Below are 20548 nucleotides of genomic sequence, written 5' to 3'. Positions count from 1 at the left end.
CTGCAGATGCTGGAGATCAGAGCTGAAAATTTGTTGCTGAAAAAGCACAGGTCAGGCAGCATCCAAGGAGCAGGAGAATCAATGTTTCGGGCATGACTCCTTCTTCAGGAAGAAGGGCTCATGCCCGAAACGTTGATTCTCCTGCTCCTTGGATGCTGCCTGACCTGCTGCGCTTTTCCAGCAACACATTTTCAGCTCAGTGCAATCAGCACAACCAACTTAACTGAAAGGAACCTTATCTCAATGCAGGGTACACTTGCACCCAGAACCTGCCCTAGTACTTCGTGTGTTTCATCACCAGAGTGTCCAGTCTTCTTTATACTTTAATCTTCAACCTTTGTGGGCCTTCACCTGCTGTTTGAGCTCACCTCATACTCCCCTTTCAAAGCAATACCTCTTTGTGCTTCCGATGCTTTTTCCAGTGCATCAGACCTCTCTCCTTCAGAAGCACAAACACACTCAAAAGAAAAAGCATCTTTAGCTTCTTAATTAAGTATAGTTCCATTAGAAATGGTTCAACCTTTTCACTGCCACTGAGCTCCATTCCTATCTTTCTCAATGTCAGAGTTTACATCTGTCCAGTTCACACATCTTTCACCAGTCTAGTTGGAGTAACAGCAAACATTCTGAAAATGGTATATCAGTCCTACTTACTTCAACTTATCTTTATCATTCTTTACAAGCGTGTCCCAAACCCTCCATTCCAATATTCTGGTCAATCTATTATATAACCCCATTTCAACCTATTCAAACAAACCAGAATTACCATCATATCTCATCATCTTTAGGAGTTTCATGAGGATTTAGATCCATGACCTATCTTCTCTTGTCAATTTACACACTTTCCCCTCAGAGACAATGTCAAATGGCATCGCTTTCACATGCACATTCATAACTCTACTTCTCATTTACTTATCATGGTATCACAATGCCGAGGTCAGGCTAACTGCAGAACATAATGCGCTGGATAATATGAAAATTCCTCCAGTTCTTCAACATCAAGATTTAGTTTCAGAACCCCTGGCAGTGCATCCACTACTTGGCCACAATCTTAGACTGATAAAACTATCTACACTTTATGCCACTTCACATATCTTTCTGAGCTCTGCCCATTGCTCAGTAGTGCCATCCATCAAAGCCATTAATCCTTTATATCCATGCTATCAACACTTACTTTCTCCTCTATTTCCAAACTGTACCCCGCCTCAGCTTACCTCTCCCAGATACACTCAGCAATTGCCTTTATGACTGAAGGCAACTATCCTAACATATGCTTTACTGGCTAAACCTGACCAACCTTCCATAAACCCAATGTCTTCTAAAGTTATGCTGCTGACTTCCTTACACACCTGAAGCTCTATTCACCTATCACCCCTTGTTCAAATCCCATTATGATTTGCTCCCTTCCATTTCTAATGACATCCAGTTTTGCAAGATGACAAGCTGTGTTCCTATAATTCTAGCCTCAAAACTTTAATTGCTTTAATTAGAGGTCATGTTTTCAACTTCCAAGGAGTCAAGCTATGAATTTCTGGCCGTAAACTTTACTCCTCTTTTCCCTTCAAGAAATTGCTTAAATTGCAAGTCTCTGACTAAGCTAAAATTTAAATTCAGAAAGCAAATACTTCAGAAACTGCAAATCTGAAATAAGAACAGAAAACACTGGAGAAACTCAGCACCTCTAGTAGCATCTCTGAAGAAAGAATCCGCTAGCATTTAGTGAGATAGGACTTGTCAGAACTCTATAGAGTTTCTCCACCAGTGTGTTCATTCCAAATTTGTGAACACATCTATAAAGCATGAGGCATTTTATTTTTAAAGGTTGCTTTATGACTAGAAATCGTTCTTGGCCTTCAATTCTACTTGCCCCCACACCTGGAAACACTCACATCAAAACCTCTCAATCTTAAAGGACTCTATTTGGTCACTCCTCAGTCTTCCTTTACAAGGGAAATTAAACCTAGCTTAAAATAGGTATAAGCTAATTTCTGAACCTTTTCAAATAAATTTTATTTTTTTAATGTCTTCCATGTCTTGCTCTCTTTTTTAAATATGTACAAGTCCAATCCAACCAAGGTGATATAATTTCAGCATAACTTTTGTTTTAGTCAATTTTGCCATTCATGAAGTAAATATCAGTGTTCCTTCTAATGGGTCAAAAGTCAGATGAGGAGTTATCAACCTGTATGATGGTCTAAATGGCCTATTTTTGTTCTGTAATGTCTATGATTCCATAAATCATCACCTCCACTACAACTACTCAAATTAATGTCTTAGCTAAGGAGTCAACAAACCAAGAGATATGTTATGCTCTGGGTTATGCTATTACAGGCGATTTATGCTACTCAAACTCTTCAATGCTACAGAAAACAATCAATTCTAGTCCATTCCAACCCATGCCTACACAGCAAACCTGAGTGAGTTACCACATTGCAAATAGATAAAAATAAATTCAAAAATACTGGAAAGATACATATTCAAATTTTCACCAGTCAATTAAAGTGGATCTGAAATGTACCTTGACATTAGACATCGGGTTTCCCACAGGTGCTGGACCCAGGATTCCAGCCCCTGGAGCAAGTGACTGCTGCGATGTAGCACAAGGAGACCCCTGCCAAAACAAAAATGAATCAAAGTTAGATTCAGAAACTTGGCTAAACTTGTATATCTTGTTGTTAGACAATGAAACAAATTATATTAGTACTGCCTCAGTTGATGTTAGTTATTCAGCTTGATAGTGATCAATCCAGTTAATGTTGACCAGGTTCACTTCAGGTAATGTGTGAGAGGAGAAGCAAGGCTGAGAAATAAACAAATCTTAATCAAGTGCAGTGCCAACAGCAAATTTAGTCTCAATGCCCCTGGATATGGTTTCCGATCCTTTAATGTTGAATGAGGATCTGCATTTTAGGTGATATTTTCACATTTGAATCGGAAGGAACTGAAAAAAAAATTAAATGTTGTGCATTGCTGCTCCAGATGGTTTAACACTACAACAGATGTTAAGCTCTATAGCCCTAAAAGTAAAATTAACTGAGTTATTTATTTAAACCAGATAACACAAATTTTTAGAAAGACTACACTCAAAGGAAATTTTAATACAGAATACTATCAAATGGATCATGGAGCGCAGGATTTAATTCAGATTAAAATTTACTACTCCAGTGAAGCACCCTTTTGGGGGGAAATCTTGACACACAGTCTCCTCAAAGTAGCTCCTCTTTATGCAGATCTAAGCAGCCATGGAGGATCAGGCATGAATTTTCCAGTTAGCCCCTTTTCTAATGGTCCGTTTGAGTTCTTTCAATTGTGCGGGGAAAGTTGGATGAAGCAAGTGGTTATTCGCTATCGAGCATTTTGAAAGAATTGCATTTAGTATCAGTATTGATTTTAATTTGCTACTTGAGTTTTTTGAAGATGTGACCAAGATGATAGATAAGGGCAGAGCAGTAGATAATATCTACATAGACTTTACTAACGAGTCTACCAAGTGGAATCTACTGAAGGCTTTACTAAAGTTAGATCACATGGGATTCGGGGACAGCTTGTCAACTGGATACAAAACTGGCTTGACAGTAGAAGATGGAGGGTGGTTGTGGGAGGGTTGTGACTAGCAGTGTTCCATAGGGATCAGTGCTGAGTCCACTGTTGTGTAAACAATTTGGAAGAAAATTTAGGAAGCATGGTTAGTAAGTTTGATGACACCAAAATTGGTGGGATAATGGACAACGAAGGAGGTTATTTAGGATTACAAAGGGTCTTGATCAATTGGACCAATGGGCTAAGGAGCAGCAGATGGAGTTTCATTTCGATAAATGTAAGGTGCTGAATTTTGTTAAGATGAAAGAGGACGGGACTTGCACAGTTAATGGTTGGGCTCTGAACAGAGAAACCTAGAAATTCAGGTACATAGTTTGTTGAAAGTTGCATCACAGGTAGACAGGATGGTAAAGATCACATTTGGCATGCTCACTTTCATTGCTCAGACCATTGAGTATAGAAGTTGAGACATCATGCTGCAATCATACAGGACATGGGTGAGGCCACTTTTAAGGCCTTAGACCATAGGAGCAGAAATGAGGACATTTAGCCCATGGAGTCTGCTCTACCACTCAATCATGGCTGATAGGTTTTTCAACTCCATTTTCCTGCTTTCTCCCCATAATCTTTGATCCCCTTGGCATTCAAGAACTTTTCTATATCTGTCTTAAACATATTCAATGACCTGGCCTCCACAGCCCTCTGTGGCAATGAACTCCATAGATTCACCACTCTCTGGCTAAAGAAGTTTCTCCTTACCTCCATTCTAAAGGGTCTTCCTTTTGCTCTTAGGCTGTTCCCTCAGGCCCTAGTCTCTCCTGCCAATGGAAACATCTTCCCAATGTCCACTCTGTCCAGGCCATTCAGTATTCTGTAAGTTTCAATTAGATCCCCCCACAACCTCATCCTTCTAAATTCCATCGAGTATAGTCCCAGAGTCCTCAAATGTTTCTCATATGTTAAGCCTTTCATTCCCGAGATCATTCTCGTGAACCTCCTCTGGACCTGCTCTAGGGTCAGAATATGCTTTCCGAGTATGGGGCCCAAAATTGCTCACAATACTCTAAATATGGTCTGACCATAACCTTATAAAGCCTCAGAAATACAGCCCTGCTTTGATATTCTAGCCCTCTTGAGATAAATGACATCATTGCATTTGTCTTCTTAATTACCAAACCAACCCGCATGTTTACCTTAAGAGAATGCTGGACTAGGACTCCCAACTCCATTTGTACTTCAATTTCTGAATTTTCTCCCCATTTAGAAAATAATCCAGGCCTCTAATCTTCCTACCAAAGTGCATGACTTCATTCTTTCCCACATTGTATTTCATCTGCGACTTCTTAGCCCACACTCCTAACCTGTCTGAATCTTTCTGCAGCCTCTATACTACCTGCCCCTCCACCTATCTTTAATCACCTGCAAACTTAGCCAGGTTGCCCTCAGTATAATTAATTATCTCGATTAAAAAGAAAGTGAAAGGTTGTGGTCCCAACACAAGCCTAACACAGGGTTCTATCCTGAGAAGTCAAAATTACAATGGTGCTGGAAACACACAGCAGGTCAGGCAACATCCAGGGAGCAGAAAAATTGATTGATGAAGGGCTTTTGCCCGAAACATCTATTTTCCTGCTCCTCGGATACTGCCTGACCTGCTGCGCTTTTCCAGCACCACTCTAATCTTGACTCTAATGTCCAGCATCTGCAGTCCTCACTTTCACCTCTATCCGGAGAAGGACTCTTACCCTCATTCTCTGGCTATCTGCCAGACTGCCAATCTTCTATCAATGCTAGTACCTTCCCTCTACCACCCTTACCTTGCTCAGCAGCCACTTGTGCAGCACCTTATCGAAGGCCATCTGAAAGTCCAGATAGATAACATCCATTGGCTGTCCATGGTCTAACCTGCTCATTACCACCTCAAAGAATTCTAACAGATTTGTCAGGCAAGACCTCCCCTTGAGGGAACCATGCTGACTTTGCCCTATTTTATCACACATGTCCAAGTAGTCAGAAATCTCATTCTTCACAATGGACTCCAAAATCTTACCAACGACTGAGGTCAGGCTAATCAGCCTATAATTTCCATTCTTGTGCCATGTTCACTTCTTAAACAGGGAGATTACATTAGCTATTTTCTCGTGCACTGAGACCCTCCCTGCCTTCAGTGATACCAGAAAGATCACTACAAAAGACTTGACTGTCTCTTCAGCTATCTCTTTCAGAACTCCAGGGTGTAGCCTATCTGGTCCAGATGATTTATCCATGTTCAGACCAGTTTTTCTAGCACTTCCTTGGTAATGGCCACTGTACTCATTTCTGCTCCTAAACACTCGAATTTTTGGGAAATTACTAGTGTCTTCCACTGAAGACTGATGCAAAGTACTCATTCAGTTCCTAGCCATTTCTTTGCTCCCCATTACCAATTCTCCAGAATTATTTACCAGCAGCTCAATGTCCACGTGTGCCTCTTTTGCTCTAGATATCTGAAGAAACTCTTGCAATCTTCCCAAATATTACTGGCCAGCTTACCCTCATATTTAACCTTCTCCCTCCTTATTCCTTTTTTCATTGCCCTTTGTTGGTCTTTGAAGGTTTCCCGATCCTCTGGCTTCCCAGTGCCTTTCGCCAAATTATATGCCGTATCTTTTGCTTTTATGCCGTCCTTGACTTCCCTGGTCGGTCATGGTTGACTCATCCACCCGATGGTATGCTTCTTATTCCTCGGGATAAATTTTTGCTATGTCTCCCACAAACTCCTGCCATTGCTGTTCCGTCTTTCCTGCTAGACTCCTCTCCCAGTCAATTCTGATCAGCTCCTTCCTCATGCCTCTGTAGTTGCCTTTATTCAACTGTAATGAAGTTACATCTGATTCCACCTTCCCCCTCTCATATTGCAGAGTAAATTCAATAATTTTATGACACTGCCTTCTAAGGGCTCCTTCACCTTAAAGCTCATTTATCAAGTCTGCCTCGTCACACAGCACTAAATCCAGAATTGTCTGTCCCCTACCGGGCTCCACTACAAGCTGCTTCAAAAAGCCATTTCATGGACATTCTACAAATTCCTTTTCTCGTGATCCACTACCAACTGGATTCTCCCAGTCCCATTTTCACTAATAAAGCATACCCACCTCCTCTGCCTGTCTTTTTGATAGGACATATATCCTTAGATATTTAGCTCTTAGTCCTGATTATTTTGCAGCCATGTCTCCATGATGTCCACCTCATCATACCTGCTAATTTTGATTTGTGCTTCAAATTTACTTTATTTCTTATACTATGTACATTCAGATACAACACCTTCAGTCTTATAATTGACTGCTCCTCTTCTCATTGTTATTCATTTATCCAGTGTGTTTGAAGTTTGATTCCTGACCTTCGCCAAACACACTGTCCTACTGTGAGCGAAGACTTTAATATCCTCTGCTGAGTCCTTCTTTCTTTCCTTATCTTTCATATTTTTCAATGCAGAATCCACCTCATGTTAACCTGTAGCTTTGCTTCCCATTGCTGTCATTATACTTTTTGGAGTTTTTCCCTTCCCTTTCCTCCATGACACGACACCCGTGCTCCCCCCACCCCCAACTTACTAGTTGAAAAGTTCTGTTGACCACCCTATTTACCCTTTTTGCTAGAACACTGGCACCAGTGGTGTCCTGCTCTAATACTGATACCAGTGCCCATGAAAAGAAACCGCTCTTTCCCACACCACTTTTTTAGCCATATATTTACCTCCCTTATTCTAGCGTTGGGTTGAGGTGACCTTTTGGAGTACTGTATACAATTTGGGTCATCCTGCTGTAGGAAGGATATTATTTAAGTGGAGACGGTATAAATAAGATTTACAAAGATGTTAACAAGACTGGAGGGTTTCTTTTACTCATTCACAGGATGAGGGTATTTGATATTTGAGTGGCATGGTGGCTCAGTGGTTTGTGCTGCTGCCTCACAGCACCAGGGACCAGGGTTCGATTCCGGCCTCAAGCGACTGTCTGTGTGGAGTTTGCACATTCTCCCTGCATCTGCGTGGGTTTCCTCTGGGTGCTCCTGTTTCCTCCACAATCCGAAGATGTGGAGGTCAGATGAATTGATCATGCTAAGTTGCCCATAATGTTAGGAGCATTATTAAGGGGTAAATCTCGGCTAGGGGAATGGGTCTGGGTGGGTTGCTCTTCGGAGGATCAGTGTGGACTTGTTGGGCTATGGGGAATCTAATCTAGATAGATCAGCATTTATTGCCCCATCCCTAACTGCCCTGACGGCAGTTAAGAGTCAACCATACTGCTGTGGGTCTGGAATGTCCGGTAGGCCAGAGCAGGTAAGGATGGCAGTTTCCTTCCCTAAACGATATTAGTGAACTAGATGGGTTTTTCTGACAATTGGCTTCAGAGTCATGGTCATCGTTAAGACTCTTAATTCCAGACGCCCTTTTTATTGAATGCAAGTCACACCATCTGAGATGGCAAGATTCGAACTCAAGTCCTGCAGCCAACGGCTGGGTTTCTGGATTAACAAACCAATGATAATACCAATTGGCCATCACCTCGCCTGAAAGTTTTGAGTTATACAGAGAGAGACTGGATAGGCTGGGTCCTTTTCTCGCTGGAGCATAGGTCAGAAGGTGACCTTATAGTGGTTTATAAAATGAAGGGAGTAGGTAAGATGAATACCTAAGGGTTTTTTCCTCTAGGGTAAGGAAGCTCAAAACTAGAGGACACATTTTTAAGGTGAGGGGAGAAAAAATTAAAAAGGAACCTGAAGGGAAACTTTCCCCACACAGAAGGCGATTTATATGTGAAAAGAACTACCAAAGGAAGTGGTGGAGACAAGTGCAATTGCAACACTTCAAATACATTTGATTAGGTACACAAATAGGAAAGGTTTAGAGGGATATTGCCAGATGCAGACAAATGGGACTAGTTTACTTTAGGAACCTTGGTAGGCATGGACAAGTTGGATCAATGTTTCTGTGCTTATGACCCTGACTCTATCACATGACCCATTTTGTAAATTCTTGGTTGCCTCTTTAGACTTGGCTGCAGCTCCCATCTTTGTTCTTCTCACCCACTACTGTACTGAATTTGACCAAAGAGTGTCAGGGAAATAGTGCATTTAGGTACTTGCCAATTAATCATCAATATCATTCAAACTTTGCAGTATTGATTAATCCTACCTTGGTAGTTTGGCCACTTTGAATGCTTCCAGGGTAATATGTTTGACTTCCAGCATAATACGAAGGCACCACTTGCACTGCCATACTATAGTCCACATTGGTATTTACAGACGTGTGCTGGAAGGAAATTACAACTTAACAGCTTAGCTTTGAGTTTAGGAATATGTGGCTCAACGAAACTGTTGCTTTTTGAGGCATCTCAATCCAACGTCTCAACAAATTTCACAATAGTAGCTCTCAGCAGGCAAAACAAATCTTTTACACATTGAAATCTAAAACATAATGCACATGTGCTTAAAGTGGCAAAAAAACCCCAATCTCTCCCTACCATCCTCCACTTTCACCACCCCCCCCCCCCCCCCCACCTTTAAAAGTGACTGAATCCCTGATATCCATCTTCATTAATACAGAGTTAATAACTAGTGCAGGGATGTCTAACATACATGCTGTGGTCTCTTATGATTGCTTTTGCTACATTTGAAATAGGACACGATTCTCTTTGGCACCACTTATTTCAAACGTTGAGCAACTGAGTGTTTTCACACCCTTCCCTGACATTTTCCCACACTGCACTGCAGCTACTGCAGTCAAAGTGCAGCATTCACTTAGTGATCAGAGTTGAAAGGGAGTTAAAGATGGAGCAGGAAGGCATGCTGCAAAGGTTTTCAATCAAATGGTGACAAAGTCTAAAACTGGGGAATTAACATTAGAAGTAGGGAAATGACAATTGAAATTAATATTTTGCAACAGTTTTTACAGACTACACAAAAAGCATCCCAAAAATAGTCAAAGGAAGGAAGCAACTTCAAACAATCACTATAACAGTGATAGTACAAGGTAAGTTAAGAAAATCTGATGCAGAACTAGGTTGCCCCCAACATCCCCCTCCTAATTGTTTGCTACTCTAATCCCCTACCTAATCGCTACTCCTCACTCACTTCTCTCATTTGTTACCAAATTGGCTTCAAGTCCACCAAAACACTGAATAATGAATTCTGAACAGCCCTGACTCCCTCTGTTCCAGCCTGTGTTGGTTCCTTCATTGGATTGTGCTGCTTCAGCTGGGAAGACTCCTACCCTATAAATTCACATGGGAAACTTCTCCAAAGTCTATGTGGCCAATTCCTAGTCTGATGTGGATCAGAAATAGGGATTTTGATGCAGCTCTAAAGATGTCTGGCCTTTGATTGAACGTTGTGTGTTACTTAGTCTACTTCTGGAGTTTTTCCTGTACACACCAATTCCAAAGCATTCTTTACATCAAATATCATAATGGCCTAGAATATGTCCCCTTGCCTTTAGTCAATTCTATACTGGAGACTTCAGTTACAAAATAGCAGAGACTTGTCCAAGAAAAATTGGAGTCAGCAGAAGAATTAATCATCACTGATATCATGCTCCCTTTGCAACAGCATTTAAAAGGCAAGTCGAGGCTGCAGCAATGCTCATCTCTCCATTGGAATAATGTAACCAAAATTTGGTCCTTCATTTGTCTCTATCTTGAGGATTTCCCTCAATATGGATCAATGTGCAATTTCTTAAATGTTTTGCCTAACTTTATTGCTTCTGTACCACTTTAAACAATAGTAAATATCGTTACCTTTCCTGCACACTTTATCTGTCAAAGACTTTATCATCTTTCTTTATTTCTTTCCAGCTCCAATAAGTCATCACACATCTCTAATGCTCTCTCTCTTTAGCCTGTCTACAGCCTCCTTTAATTTAGTTATGTTCAAGTATTTCTTTCCTTTCTCAATCATTGCTCATGTATCACCTGTAATCAAGGGTCTAGCTTTGCCTTTCATTTTGTTAATACTTCCTTTGCAGCCTACCCTTTTACATTTTTCTATTTGCTTTCACAGGAAGAAACAATAAGACATTTCAACTACCATACCGTCCCACTGGAGCAGCATGATGGCTCAGTGGTTAGCACTACTGCCTCACAGCAGCAGGGTCTCAGGTTCTAGCCTCGGGCGACTGTCTGTGTGGAGTTTGCACATTTTCCATGTCTGCGTGGGTTTCCTCCAGGTGCTCCAGTTTCCTCCCACAGTCCACAGATCTGCAGGTCAGGTGAACTGGCCATGCTAAATCGTCCATAGCTATAGGTGCATTAGTCAGAGGGTAGTGGATCTGCATGGGTTACTTTTCGGAGGGTCGGTGTGGACTGGTTGAGCTGAAGGGCCTGTTTCCATACTGTAGGGAATCTAATCTAATCAAACTAGCAACAGGAGTAGGTAATTCAACCTCAAACCTACTGCGCTATTTAATTATGATCATGTGTCTGGCAAATCCATAAAATGGTCTGTCTTGGCATCCACTGCATTCTGGACTGGTGAATTCCACAGATTTACAACTCTGAGAAGTAACTTCTCATCTGTTTTAAGTCTACTACCCCCTTTCATAAAGCTGGGACCGCTCATTCTAGACCGCCCCACATGAAAAAACATCCTTTCCCTAGTTATTTTGTCAATCCCCCATAGTACCATACATCTCAATTTAATCTTTTCTTATTCTTCTAAATTCCAGACAGTATAGGCCTAAATTGCTTAATTTGTCTTCAAAAGATAAAACCCTTACCTCTGGAATCAACCTAGTAAACCAACTGTGAACTGCCTCCAATACAATTACATCCCTCCTGAAGTAAGGGGGCCAAAACTGCTTACAGTATTTCAGGTGCATTCTCCCTAATGCCTTGTTCAGCTGAAACAACACCTCCCTAGTTTTATACTCTATACCATTAGGAATAGACGGCAAAATATCATTTTCTTTCCTTATTACCTGCTGTACCTGCAAACTAGCTTTCTGTGATAAAGCAGAAATTGGTGAAAGAGAGTAGATTTAGACCTGAAGTAGGAACAAGGGTGGGAACATTTAACCTAAGAACACTCTTGGATAACATCTAGAAGTAAACAGTATTTACATATGTTTCAGACTAAGTATTTGATCTTGGTTATCACAAAAAAAGTTATTTGAAATGTGAAACTGACAGTAAAGATGAGATTTAATCAGAATTTTTGAATGCAACTTACAATATCTTGCTTGCATTCTGACAAGATATGAAATTTAGTGGAGCAAGAGGCATTGTGGTTGCTTTCATCTGAAGATATTTTCAGCCTTCAAAAACTGATTCTTGCTCTCAACTGGTTAATCAATGAGTATCTCAAATTATTAAATCTTATTCAATTCTTAAGTCATAAAATAGCATATTTTGAGCAAGAAGTGAGGGGAGGATAAAATATGCAATTAAGAGGCCTACCTGCAATAAGACCATGTAACATGAATGCAGGAAAAACAGCTAATTGACAAGAATTGTTGAGCATTGAGCCTGATAGTTTATATCTCTAGACTTGCACCCCATCTTAAAAAATATTTTAAGTAGAAAATTGATACCAGGGCAAAAACAATTACAAAAATGTAAAAAGCAAGGATATTAAGATACCACAGTAGTAAAGAAAAAAATAAATTCTATGTAATGGCAGGAAAGGTGATGTGTTCCTGCTCAGCACGTGGGAGCTGCTGAACATCAAGGTGATCCAGAATAAATACACCTGTACTCAATGTTTGCAACTCATTAAGCTCCATTTCATAGCTGAACAGCTGTAGACTATGCTGCAAACATTGCACCACACCAGAGAAGGCAGCATATGGATACTTTGTTCCAGGAGGCAGTCACACTCCTGATTAAGGAACCCAGAATTTGGGCAGGGTCAGAAAGGTATGACCACAAGTCAGGTGTAAGAGCGCAGTTGGTGGCATTTGAGGAATTTCAGCCCTTGCAACTGTTCAAGAATTACAAGGCTTTTCAAAGCTGAAGGGCAAGGGCAAGAACTGCAACAACGTTGACAACGCACTACATAGTACAGCGAACCATTCAAGATCGGGAAGGAAATAGAAATGTGGATTAGTAGAAGAGGACTGTATAACTAAAAGGATAGATTCTGTTCTCTGAAGCCATTGACATGCGTCTCAACGACTTTACTGCCTGCCTGGTGCCAACATTAAGGACATCCCCTCAGCGCTTTAGAAGGGAGGGGTGGGCTCCAGCTTTCATTAGCCAGAGTCAGTGACATACAGCACAAAACCAACCCTTCAGTCCAATTCAGTCTATGCCCGTCAGATATTTTAAATTCATGTGGTCTCATTTGCCAGTATTTGGCCCATATTCCTCAAAACCCTTCCTATTTCTTTCACACATCCAACCGCCTTTTAAATGCTGTAATTGTTCCAGCCTCTACCACCTCGACAGCTCATTCCATACACGCACCACCCTTTGTGTGAAGTTGCCGCCCTTTGGCCCTTTTTAAATCTTTCCCCTCTCAGCTTAAACCGATGCCTTTTAGATTTGGATTCCACTACTGAGGGGAAAAAAACCTTAACTACACACTGTATCCATGTTCTTCATGATTTTATAAATCCTTACAAGTTAACGTTTTACCCTCCAATGCTTCAGGGAAAAAAGACTCAGCCTAATCAGCCTCTCCTGATAGCGCAAACCCTCCAAGCCTGGCAATATCCTTGTAAATCTTTTCCAAATCCTTTTGAGTTTCACAACATCTTTCGTATAACAAGGAGACCAGACTGTACGCAGCATTCATCAAGTGGCCTAACCAATGTCCTGAACAGCTACAAAATGACCTCCCAACTCCTATACTCAATGCACTGACCAATAAAGGCAAGCACACCAAATACTTTCTTCACACCACCCTATCTACTTGCGATTCCACTTTCAAAAACTATGAACTTGCACCCCAAAAACTCTCTATTCTGCAACACTCTCCAGGACCTTACCATTAAAAGTATAAGTCCTGCCCTGATTTGCCTTTCCAAAGTGTTGCACTTTGCATTTATCTAAATTAATCTCCATCTGATCAAGGTCCTATTATACTGACATAACCTCCTTCAATGTCCACCATATCACCAATTTTCATGTCATTTTACTAATCATACCTCCTACATTCACATCAATATCATTTATATAAATGATAAAAAGCAGTGGACCTGGGTTCCATGTTGGAACCACAATATTTACAGAGCTAGAAAAGAGGTGCTGCTGAAAGAATTTGAAGAATTAGAAGCTAAAGTCAAACCGTCCATATAATAGTCTCTCGACTACCCTATGCTAATTTGGCAAAGATAAATAAAGTCAGAGTTAAACATGTCTCTCAAAAGATCAGCATTGGAGAAATGGAAAACCAGCACCAGAGCTGAGTAACAGGTAGTTGTTCTAGTGGAATGGGTTTCACTAGTCCAGGCATGGGTGTCCTGACAGAGTGAATAACTAGCGCTGTACAAATTAAATGGTGGTGGTTCTGCAGAGAGGATAGATAGGCTTGCAAAGATATGGCACCATTGCACAGCAACTGTTTAGAAAATACCCAAAATGGGACAGGAAGCAACAGAGAGTATGTAAGCAACATTAAAAAAAGAGGTCAAGGGGGAAGAAAATGGTAAAAAGGCAAAATTAATGGATCTTTACTTAAATTGAGGTTAATGGCCATGATTGTTTCGCCGTTACACAAACCGGTACAAGAATATCCGAATTGAGAACCAAGAATTCGGAGGTGAGACATTTTTGAAAGGACAGATAGGAAGGAAGGAAGGTGATAGGTTAGCTTTGTTAATGTAAGAAAGAAATGTAAGAAATGATTTTGGATTGGAAAATGCATAATCCATATGGGTGGCATTAAGAAATCAAAAGGGGAAGGCAATACAGATAGATCTACTTACAAAACTAGGAAAGGCCTTAAAAATATTGTAGATCAAGAAAGAATGTCCTTTGTTTGATTTCTTTTGATGTTCATCCTCAATAGCAGCTGAAAGAAACAAGGCTGAGATTGAAGTGGATTGCGTCGTACCAGAAGTAGATATGTTTGTCTGTTTAGTAGAAATTATAACAGAGGATGGCAGCTGTGACACAGGAATTAGAAAGAAATCAGAAATAGCTGGAAGCCATGTTACAAAGATGAAGAATGTGTGAACAAAAAAACTCAAGCTTATAATAAAGACTCAGCAGAGGCTACATGCTTTTCTGTATGTCTTAGAAACCTAAAAAATAAGAAGTGAGGATGGAAAGTGACTTTTGAAATGTGGATGCCAAGATATATACCAAAAATGCCAATAAAATGAATAAGACAAGAGGCACATAAAGAACACCAAAAAGGTGACATACGAGTTGTTCTGCTATAACTTGCATTTCGTCAGCTTGACTGAGCTCTAACGCAATTGTCGAATTGTGGACATTGTTTGTCCAACACAAACTTTCTACTGAATGGGAATAGAGATTTACTATTAGCAATTTTCTATAGCGCAAAGATGCAGAGGAACACAACTATTGCATTATTGCAGAACGACCTCTACAGAAAATGACTGTATTTCAGTCATTAGATCACAGCTAAAAAGTTATAGATCTTTCTTCTAAGATAAAGTGAGCAGCAGAAGCAGCAGAAGATTAGCTAATTAACAGGAAACAGAGTTAAGGCAGAGAAGTAATTTCTAGGTTGGCACGATGTAGTAAGTGCCACAGGAATTTGTACAAGGATATCAAGCAGATATAAAAGATCCATGGTGTTTTTTTCAAAGAGACACAGGGTATTTATAATGAGCAGTCTGGAGTGTATTCTTACCTTTAATCAATATGACAAAATCCGTCCTGATCATTATCACACTGCTGTCTGCAGGAGCTTGCTGTACACAAAATATTACCATCTTTTTATGATGCAGAAGTGGTTACACTTTAAAAATTATCGTGCGTGATTTGAGATGTCCAATGGTTATGAAAAGTACAATAAATATATCAACTTTTTTAAAATATTCAGTCAAAAGTCTGAACTATCACAATTGAATGAAAGATACTTATTTTCTTCAGGTTTAAAGTGATGAAGGCTAACTGAAAAGCTTCTCTGAATCTCATTCAAACTCCCAAACTGCTCAGCTAGCTGACAGCAACTGCGGTTGAAATGCAGAAGACTTCTGTCATCAATAACTGGTTACTAGTCCACAGGTCAATTATCCAAAGCTCCACCTGTGCACATCCCTTCAGTTCCAGTTCATCTGCAATCAAATTTTAAATCATTGCTTGAACAAGCAGCTTTGTAAATGGTACTTATAAGTTCCAAATTACTTGCTTTCAAAACATGCAGCAATTCTTGATTTTAAAAGTTCATTTCTTATTCCAGTTCACAGTTAAAGATACTGCAAAATAAAAATCTACCTTGTCAGCTTCCACCTAACTGTGGATGTTCAACTCCATCTCACCATTACTGTCTTTAATGCACGGTTGCCACTTTGCAATTAAGGCACCAAATTTAGATGAAAATAATTTCTTGCAAGATTGTACATTTGGAATACCAATATCATATTCAACCTTATCAAAAGACCTTTGCCATTACCTCTAAGTCCATCCTTAGCTACTCACTCAAGTTGCTAAAGATTAGAAGGCAACTTGCCATTTCATTTAATGGAAACTTGTCTCGATAATTAAACAGGACAGAGATTTGAAGCTCATTTCCACCATTTCACAGTTGTTCCAGACTTTTGCAACTTTCAGAGACATCCTAACCATTATCAACTTTGCAATCACATCAGAACTGATTATTTCAACACCTTTCTTGGTCTCATGGAGAACAGAAGACGACATATACAATTGCCAAATTTTCAAAATTCACAATATCCTCTGCATTAAGGCTTATTCACCTCTCACATCCAAATTCCATGAGCTATTCTGCATTTTCATTCAATCACATTCAAAATCAAGTGCTTTACAGTATTGTCATACTCTACATCATAAATTTCCAATTTTTACATCCAGTCCTGAGAATCACAGCCAATATGCAAAATAGTTGATTTATTTTCCTCCTAGTTGTTTCCATAAAATATACAATAGGATCCAGAAGTTCACTTTTTTTGAAAGCAACAACCAAAACAAGGATGGGGTAGAGAAAGCAGTTTTGAAATTTCATCAGTGTGTTGCACTTTTTGTGACAGTAAACAAGCAAAGCTATCCTTTACAAAGAGTTTCATCTGTATAGAATACTTCCAATTACCTTGTCAATCAAGTTAAGACAAGTAGTACACTGACAAATATATTAAATAGGTTTTCTGGACTTTGCCAAACATATAAGTCCCAAGTTGATGAGATGACTGGTGTGTTCTTTGGACTGGTTTTTTCAAATAAAATAAATTCAAGTCACTAAATGCGTGAAGAGAGTTAGTTACACTCAAAATGCAGGTGGTCTATACCTTGGCAACAGAAATTGCAGATGGGATATTCAACATTCCTTCATGCATACAGAAGCAAAATTATACATTAATTAGCATAAAGCCTGTGCCATTTGTCATGTTCTTGTATTCAATATTAAAATCAGTAATGCAAATTAGGAGCCTTTCATTATCAAAGGGCCAAGAAATGCACTTTTAAAAAATGGCTTAGAAGGGAACATAAAATATTAATCTCGCATATAAAAAAACTATACAATTATGGAGTAAAAATGTACAATACAGCTAAATTGGCTGAAAAAGTCTAAATGAAGAACATCTATTATGCAAAATGCTCAAGAACTGGTAGTGTGCTTTATTCAAAAGGGTCAGTTAAAGGATAGAATTTAAGGCAATTTTTATTTAGTCTAATATTTAGAAAGGAAGACATTACAAGTACATACCTCCCACTTCAATTAAACCCAAATTTCAGTATCGCCTTTTAAAAATGCATGGAAAATGCAACTAATGCTCTCTATCGATATGTAATTAAAGACAAGTGACATACAATTAACAGGTAGGTCCCTTGTGGTGCAATGGTAGTTTCCCGACCTCTGGGCCAGCTCTCACCTACTTCAGAGGTGTGTACTGACAACTCTGAACAGGTGGAACAAAAAATACCTATATAACTAACTGGGGAACAGAGATTTGATTTCTAAAAATGAAAAGCAAGAATGACAACTTTGTCATATTCATTTAGAATTTATCCAACATCAAGAGCCATTAGTTAAACATCGAAAAATTGAAAGAGAGAAGTTTGAAAGAATTACTTTCCGTGCAAAAGTAAAATTCATAAGAAATTACCAACATTGGCAATTTTTGTAGAAGCTTTCCTGAAAGTTTATGATACTCATAGGTGCTCATTTGCTTGGATACATTTTCGATTTCTTACCTGGTTATAGAACATTTCAACAGGAGCTGCAGATGTCTGAACAAAAGTTGGGGCTGATACCTAAGACCAATAAAAATACATGAAAAGTTGAGGATATTGAGGAACTTGCTGAATTCTGAGAGAGATTAATCTTATATATTTGTAACAGAAGATTTATTGCTACATGACAGAATTATCTAATAAATTAGTGAGCATGAATAAAAAGCCCCTGAAAATCAAACTGCAACCTCAAAGAAAATCTCCAGGGGAACCCTCAAACAAGAAAAATGATGATCTCGGCTCTGAAAGTGCAACTGATAAAGCATGGAAGGAGTCCCTTTGGACCCTTGCAAGCCATGCAATGAATGTTTCAGAAGGCTTTATTATTACAAAAAAGGAGGCTTCAGTGAAAGTCTGATCATTGCTCCATTAATAAAAAAAAACCAGAATTATGGATGCCAAAAATCAGAAACAACAAATTGTTGGAAAGCTCAACAAGCCTAGCAGTATCTGTGGAAAGAAAGCAAAGTCAACATTAGTCGATAGAATTCAGCAGGGTTGAATGGCATGGTGGCTCAGTAGTTAGGACTGCTGCTTCAGCGTCAGGAACCCAGGCTCAATTCTAGCCTTGGACAACTGTGTGAGAGCTTCCACATTCTCCCTGTCTGTGTGGGTTTCCTCCAGGTGCTCCAGTTTCCTCCCACAGTCCAAAGATGTACAAGCCAGATGGATTAGCCATGGGAAATGTGGAGTTACAGGAGTAGAGGGATTAGAGTAGGGGGGATGCTCTTCAGAGGGCCGGTGTGGACTCAATGGCCCTAATGGCCTAGTTCCGTGCTGTAGGGTTCTATGATTCACAGTGCAGAACAGAAGGGTCACTGGACCCAAAATGTTCACTCTGCCTTCTCTCCACAGATGCTGCCAGACCTGGATGAGATTTTCCAGCAATTGATTTTAGGCTCAATTAATAAACTTGCAGTCAGAACAATGTTGAACCATTTACACCAACTGGGGAGGTGATGGCAAGTGATACTGGACTAGCAATCCAGAGACCCAAGTCCTGGGGTTTCAGTTCAAATTAAACAAAAGCTGATGGTGCAATCTGAATTCAATTAATAAATCAGGAATTAAACAACTTTAGCTCACCTAATGGTGATCCATGAAACTAGTTTTGTTGCTTGTTGCAAAAATACACCCAGTTCACTAGTGCCCTTTAGAAAAAGGGAATCTGCCATGTGACTCCAGACCCACAGCTATGGGGTTTACTCTACAATATCATCAAACAGGAGAAAGTGAGGTCTGCAGATGCTGGAGTATCAGAGCTGAAAATGCGTTGCTGGAAGAGCGCAGCAGGTCAGGCAGCATCCAAGGAACAGGAAATTCGACGTTTCGGACATAAGCCCTTCATCAGGAATGAGGAGAGTGTGTCCAGCAGGCTAAGATAAAAGGTAGGGAGGAGGGACTTGGGGGAGGGGCGATGGAGATGTGATAGGTGGAAGGAGGTCAAGGTGAGGGCGATAGGCCGGAGTGGGGTGGGGACGGAGAGGTCAGGAAGAAGATTGCAGGTTAGGAAGGCGGTGCCGAGTTCGAGGGATTCGACTGAGACAAGGTGGGGGGAGGAGAAATGAGGAAACTGGAGAAATCGGAGTTCATCCCTTGTGGTTGGAGGGTTCCCAGGTGGAAGATGAGGCGCTCTTCCTCCAACCGTCATGTTGTTATGGTCTGGCGATGGAGGAGTCCAAGGACTTGGTGGAGCGGGAGGGGGAGTTAAAGTGTTGAGCCACAGGGTGGTTGGACTGGTTGGTCCAGGTGTCCCAGAGGTGTTCTCTGAAATGTTCCGCATGTAGGAGACCTGTCTCCCCAATATAGAGGAGGCCACATCGGGTGCAGCGGATGCAACAGATGATGTGTGTGGAGGTGCAGGTGAATTTGTGGAGGATATGAAAGGATCCCTTGGGGCCTTGGAGAGAAGTAAGGGAGGAGGTGTGGGCGCAAGTTTTGCATTTCCTGCGGTTGCAAGGGAAGGTGCCGCGAGTGGAAGTTGGGTTGGTGAGGCGTGTGGACCTGACGAGGGAGTAACGGAGGGAGTGGTCTTTTCAGAACGCTGATAAGGGAGGGGAGAGAAATATATCCCTGGTGGTGGGGTCCGTTTGGAGGTGGCGGAAATGACGGCAGATGATACGTTGTATACGGAGGTTGGTGGGGTGGCAGGTGAGAACCAGTGGGGTTCAGTCCTGGTGGCGGTTGGAGGGGCGGGGCTCAAGGGCGGAGGAGCGGGAAGTGGAGGAGATGCGGTGGAGGGCATCGTCGATCACGTCTGGGGGGAATCTGCGGTCCTTGAAGGAGGCGGCCATCTGGGCTGTACGGTATTGGAACTGGTCCTCCTGGGAGCAGATACGGTGGAGACGAAGGAATTAGGAATATGGGATAGCGTTTTCACAGGGGGCAGGGTAGGAGTAGGTGTAGTCTAGGTAGCTGTGGGAGTCAGTCAGTTTATAGTAGATGTCTGTGTTGATTCGGTCGCCTGAGATAGAAATGGAAAGGTCTAGGAAGGGGAGGGAGGAGTCTGAGACGGTCCAGGTGAATTTGAGGTCGGGATGGAAGGTGTTGGTAAAGTTGATGAACTGTTCAACTTCCTCGTGGGAGCACGAGACAGCGCCGATACAGTCATCGATGTAGCGGAGGAAAAGGTGGGGGTGGTGCCAGTG

At 40.9% G+C, this 20548-nt stretch overlaps 1 protein-coding gene across 2 annotated transcripts in view; it reads right to left on the bottom strand.

The window, feature by feature from the left end:
- raver2 (ribonucleoprotein, PTB-binding 2) overlaps window positions 1–20548 on the bottom strand; it is a 92251-nt gene that overhangs the window by 8843 nt on the left and 62860 nt on the right. Inside the window, exons 13-15 of one of the 2 annotated variants that reach the window (XM_060830380.1) lie at window positions 17862–17921; window positions 8717–8833; window positions 2519–2611 (exon numbers count right to left, since the gene is read on the bottom strand). In XM_060830380.1, coding sequence (XP_060686363.1) covers window positions 2519–2611; window positions 8717–8833; window positions 17862–17921 — 270 coding nt within the window. The remainder of the gene's footprint in view (window positions 1–2518; window positions 2612–8716; window positions 8834–17861; window positions 17922–20548) is intronic. The other variant, XM_060830381.1, reaches the window with a different exon arrangement.

The sequence above is a fragment of the Hemiscyllium ocellatum genome, chromosome 9 (genome assembly GCF_020745735.1).
Source record: "Hemiscyllium ocellatum isolate sHemOce1 chromosome 9, sHemOce1.pat.X.cur, whole genome shotgun sequence".
NCBI classification, from domain to species: Eukaryota; Metazoa; Chordata; class Chondrichthyes; order Orectolobiformes; family Hemiscylliidae; genus Hemiscyllium; species Hemiscyllium ocellatum.
Note: the sequence above shows the minus strand (reverse complement) of the source record. Positions and strands in the feature narration are given on the sequence as shown.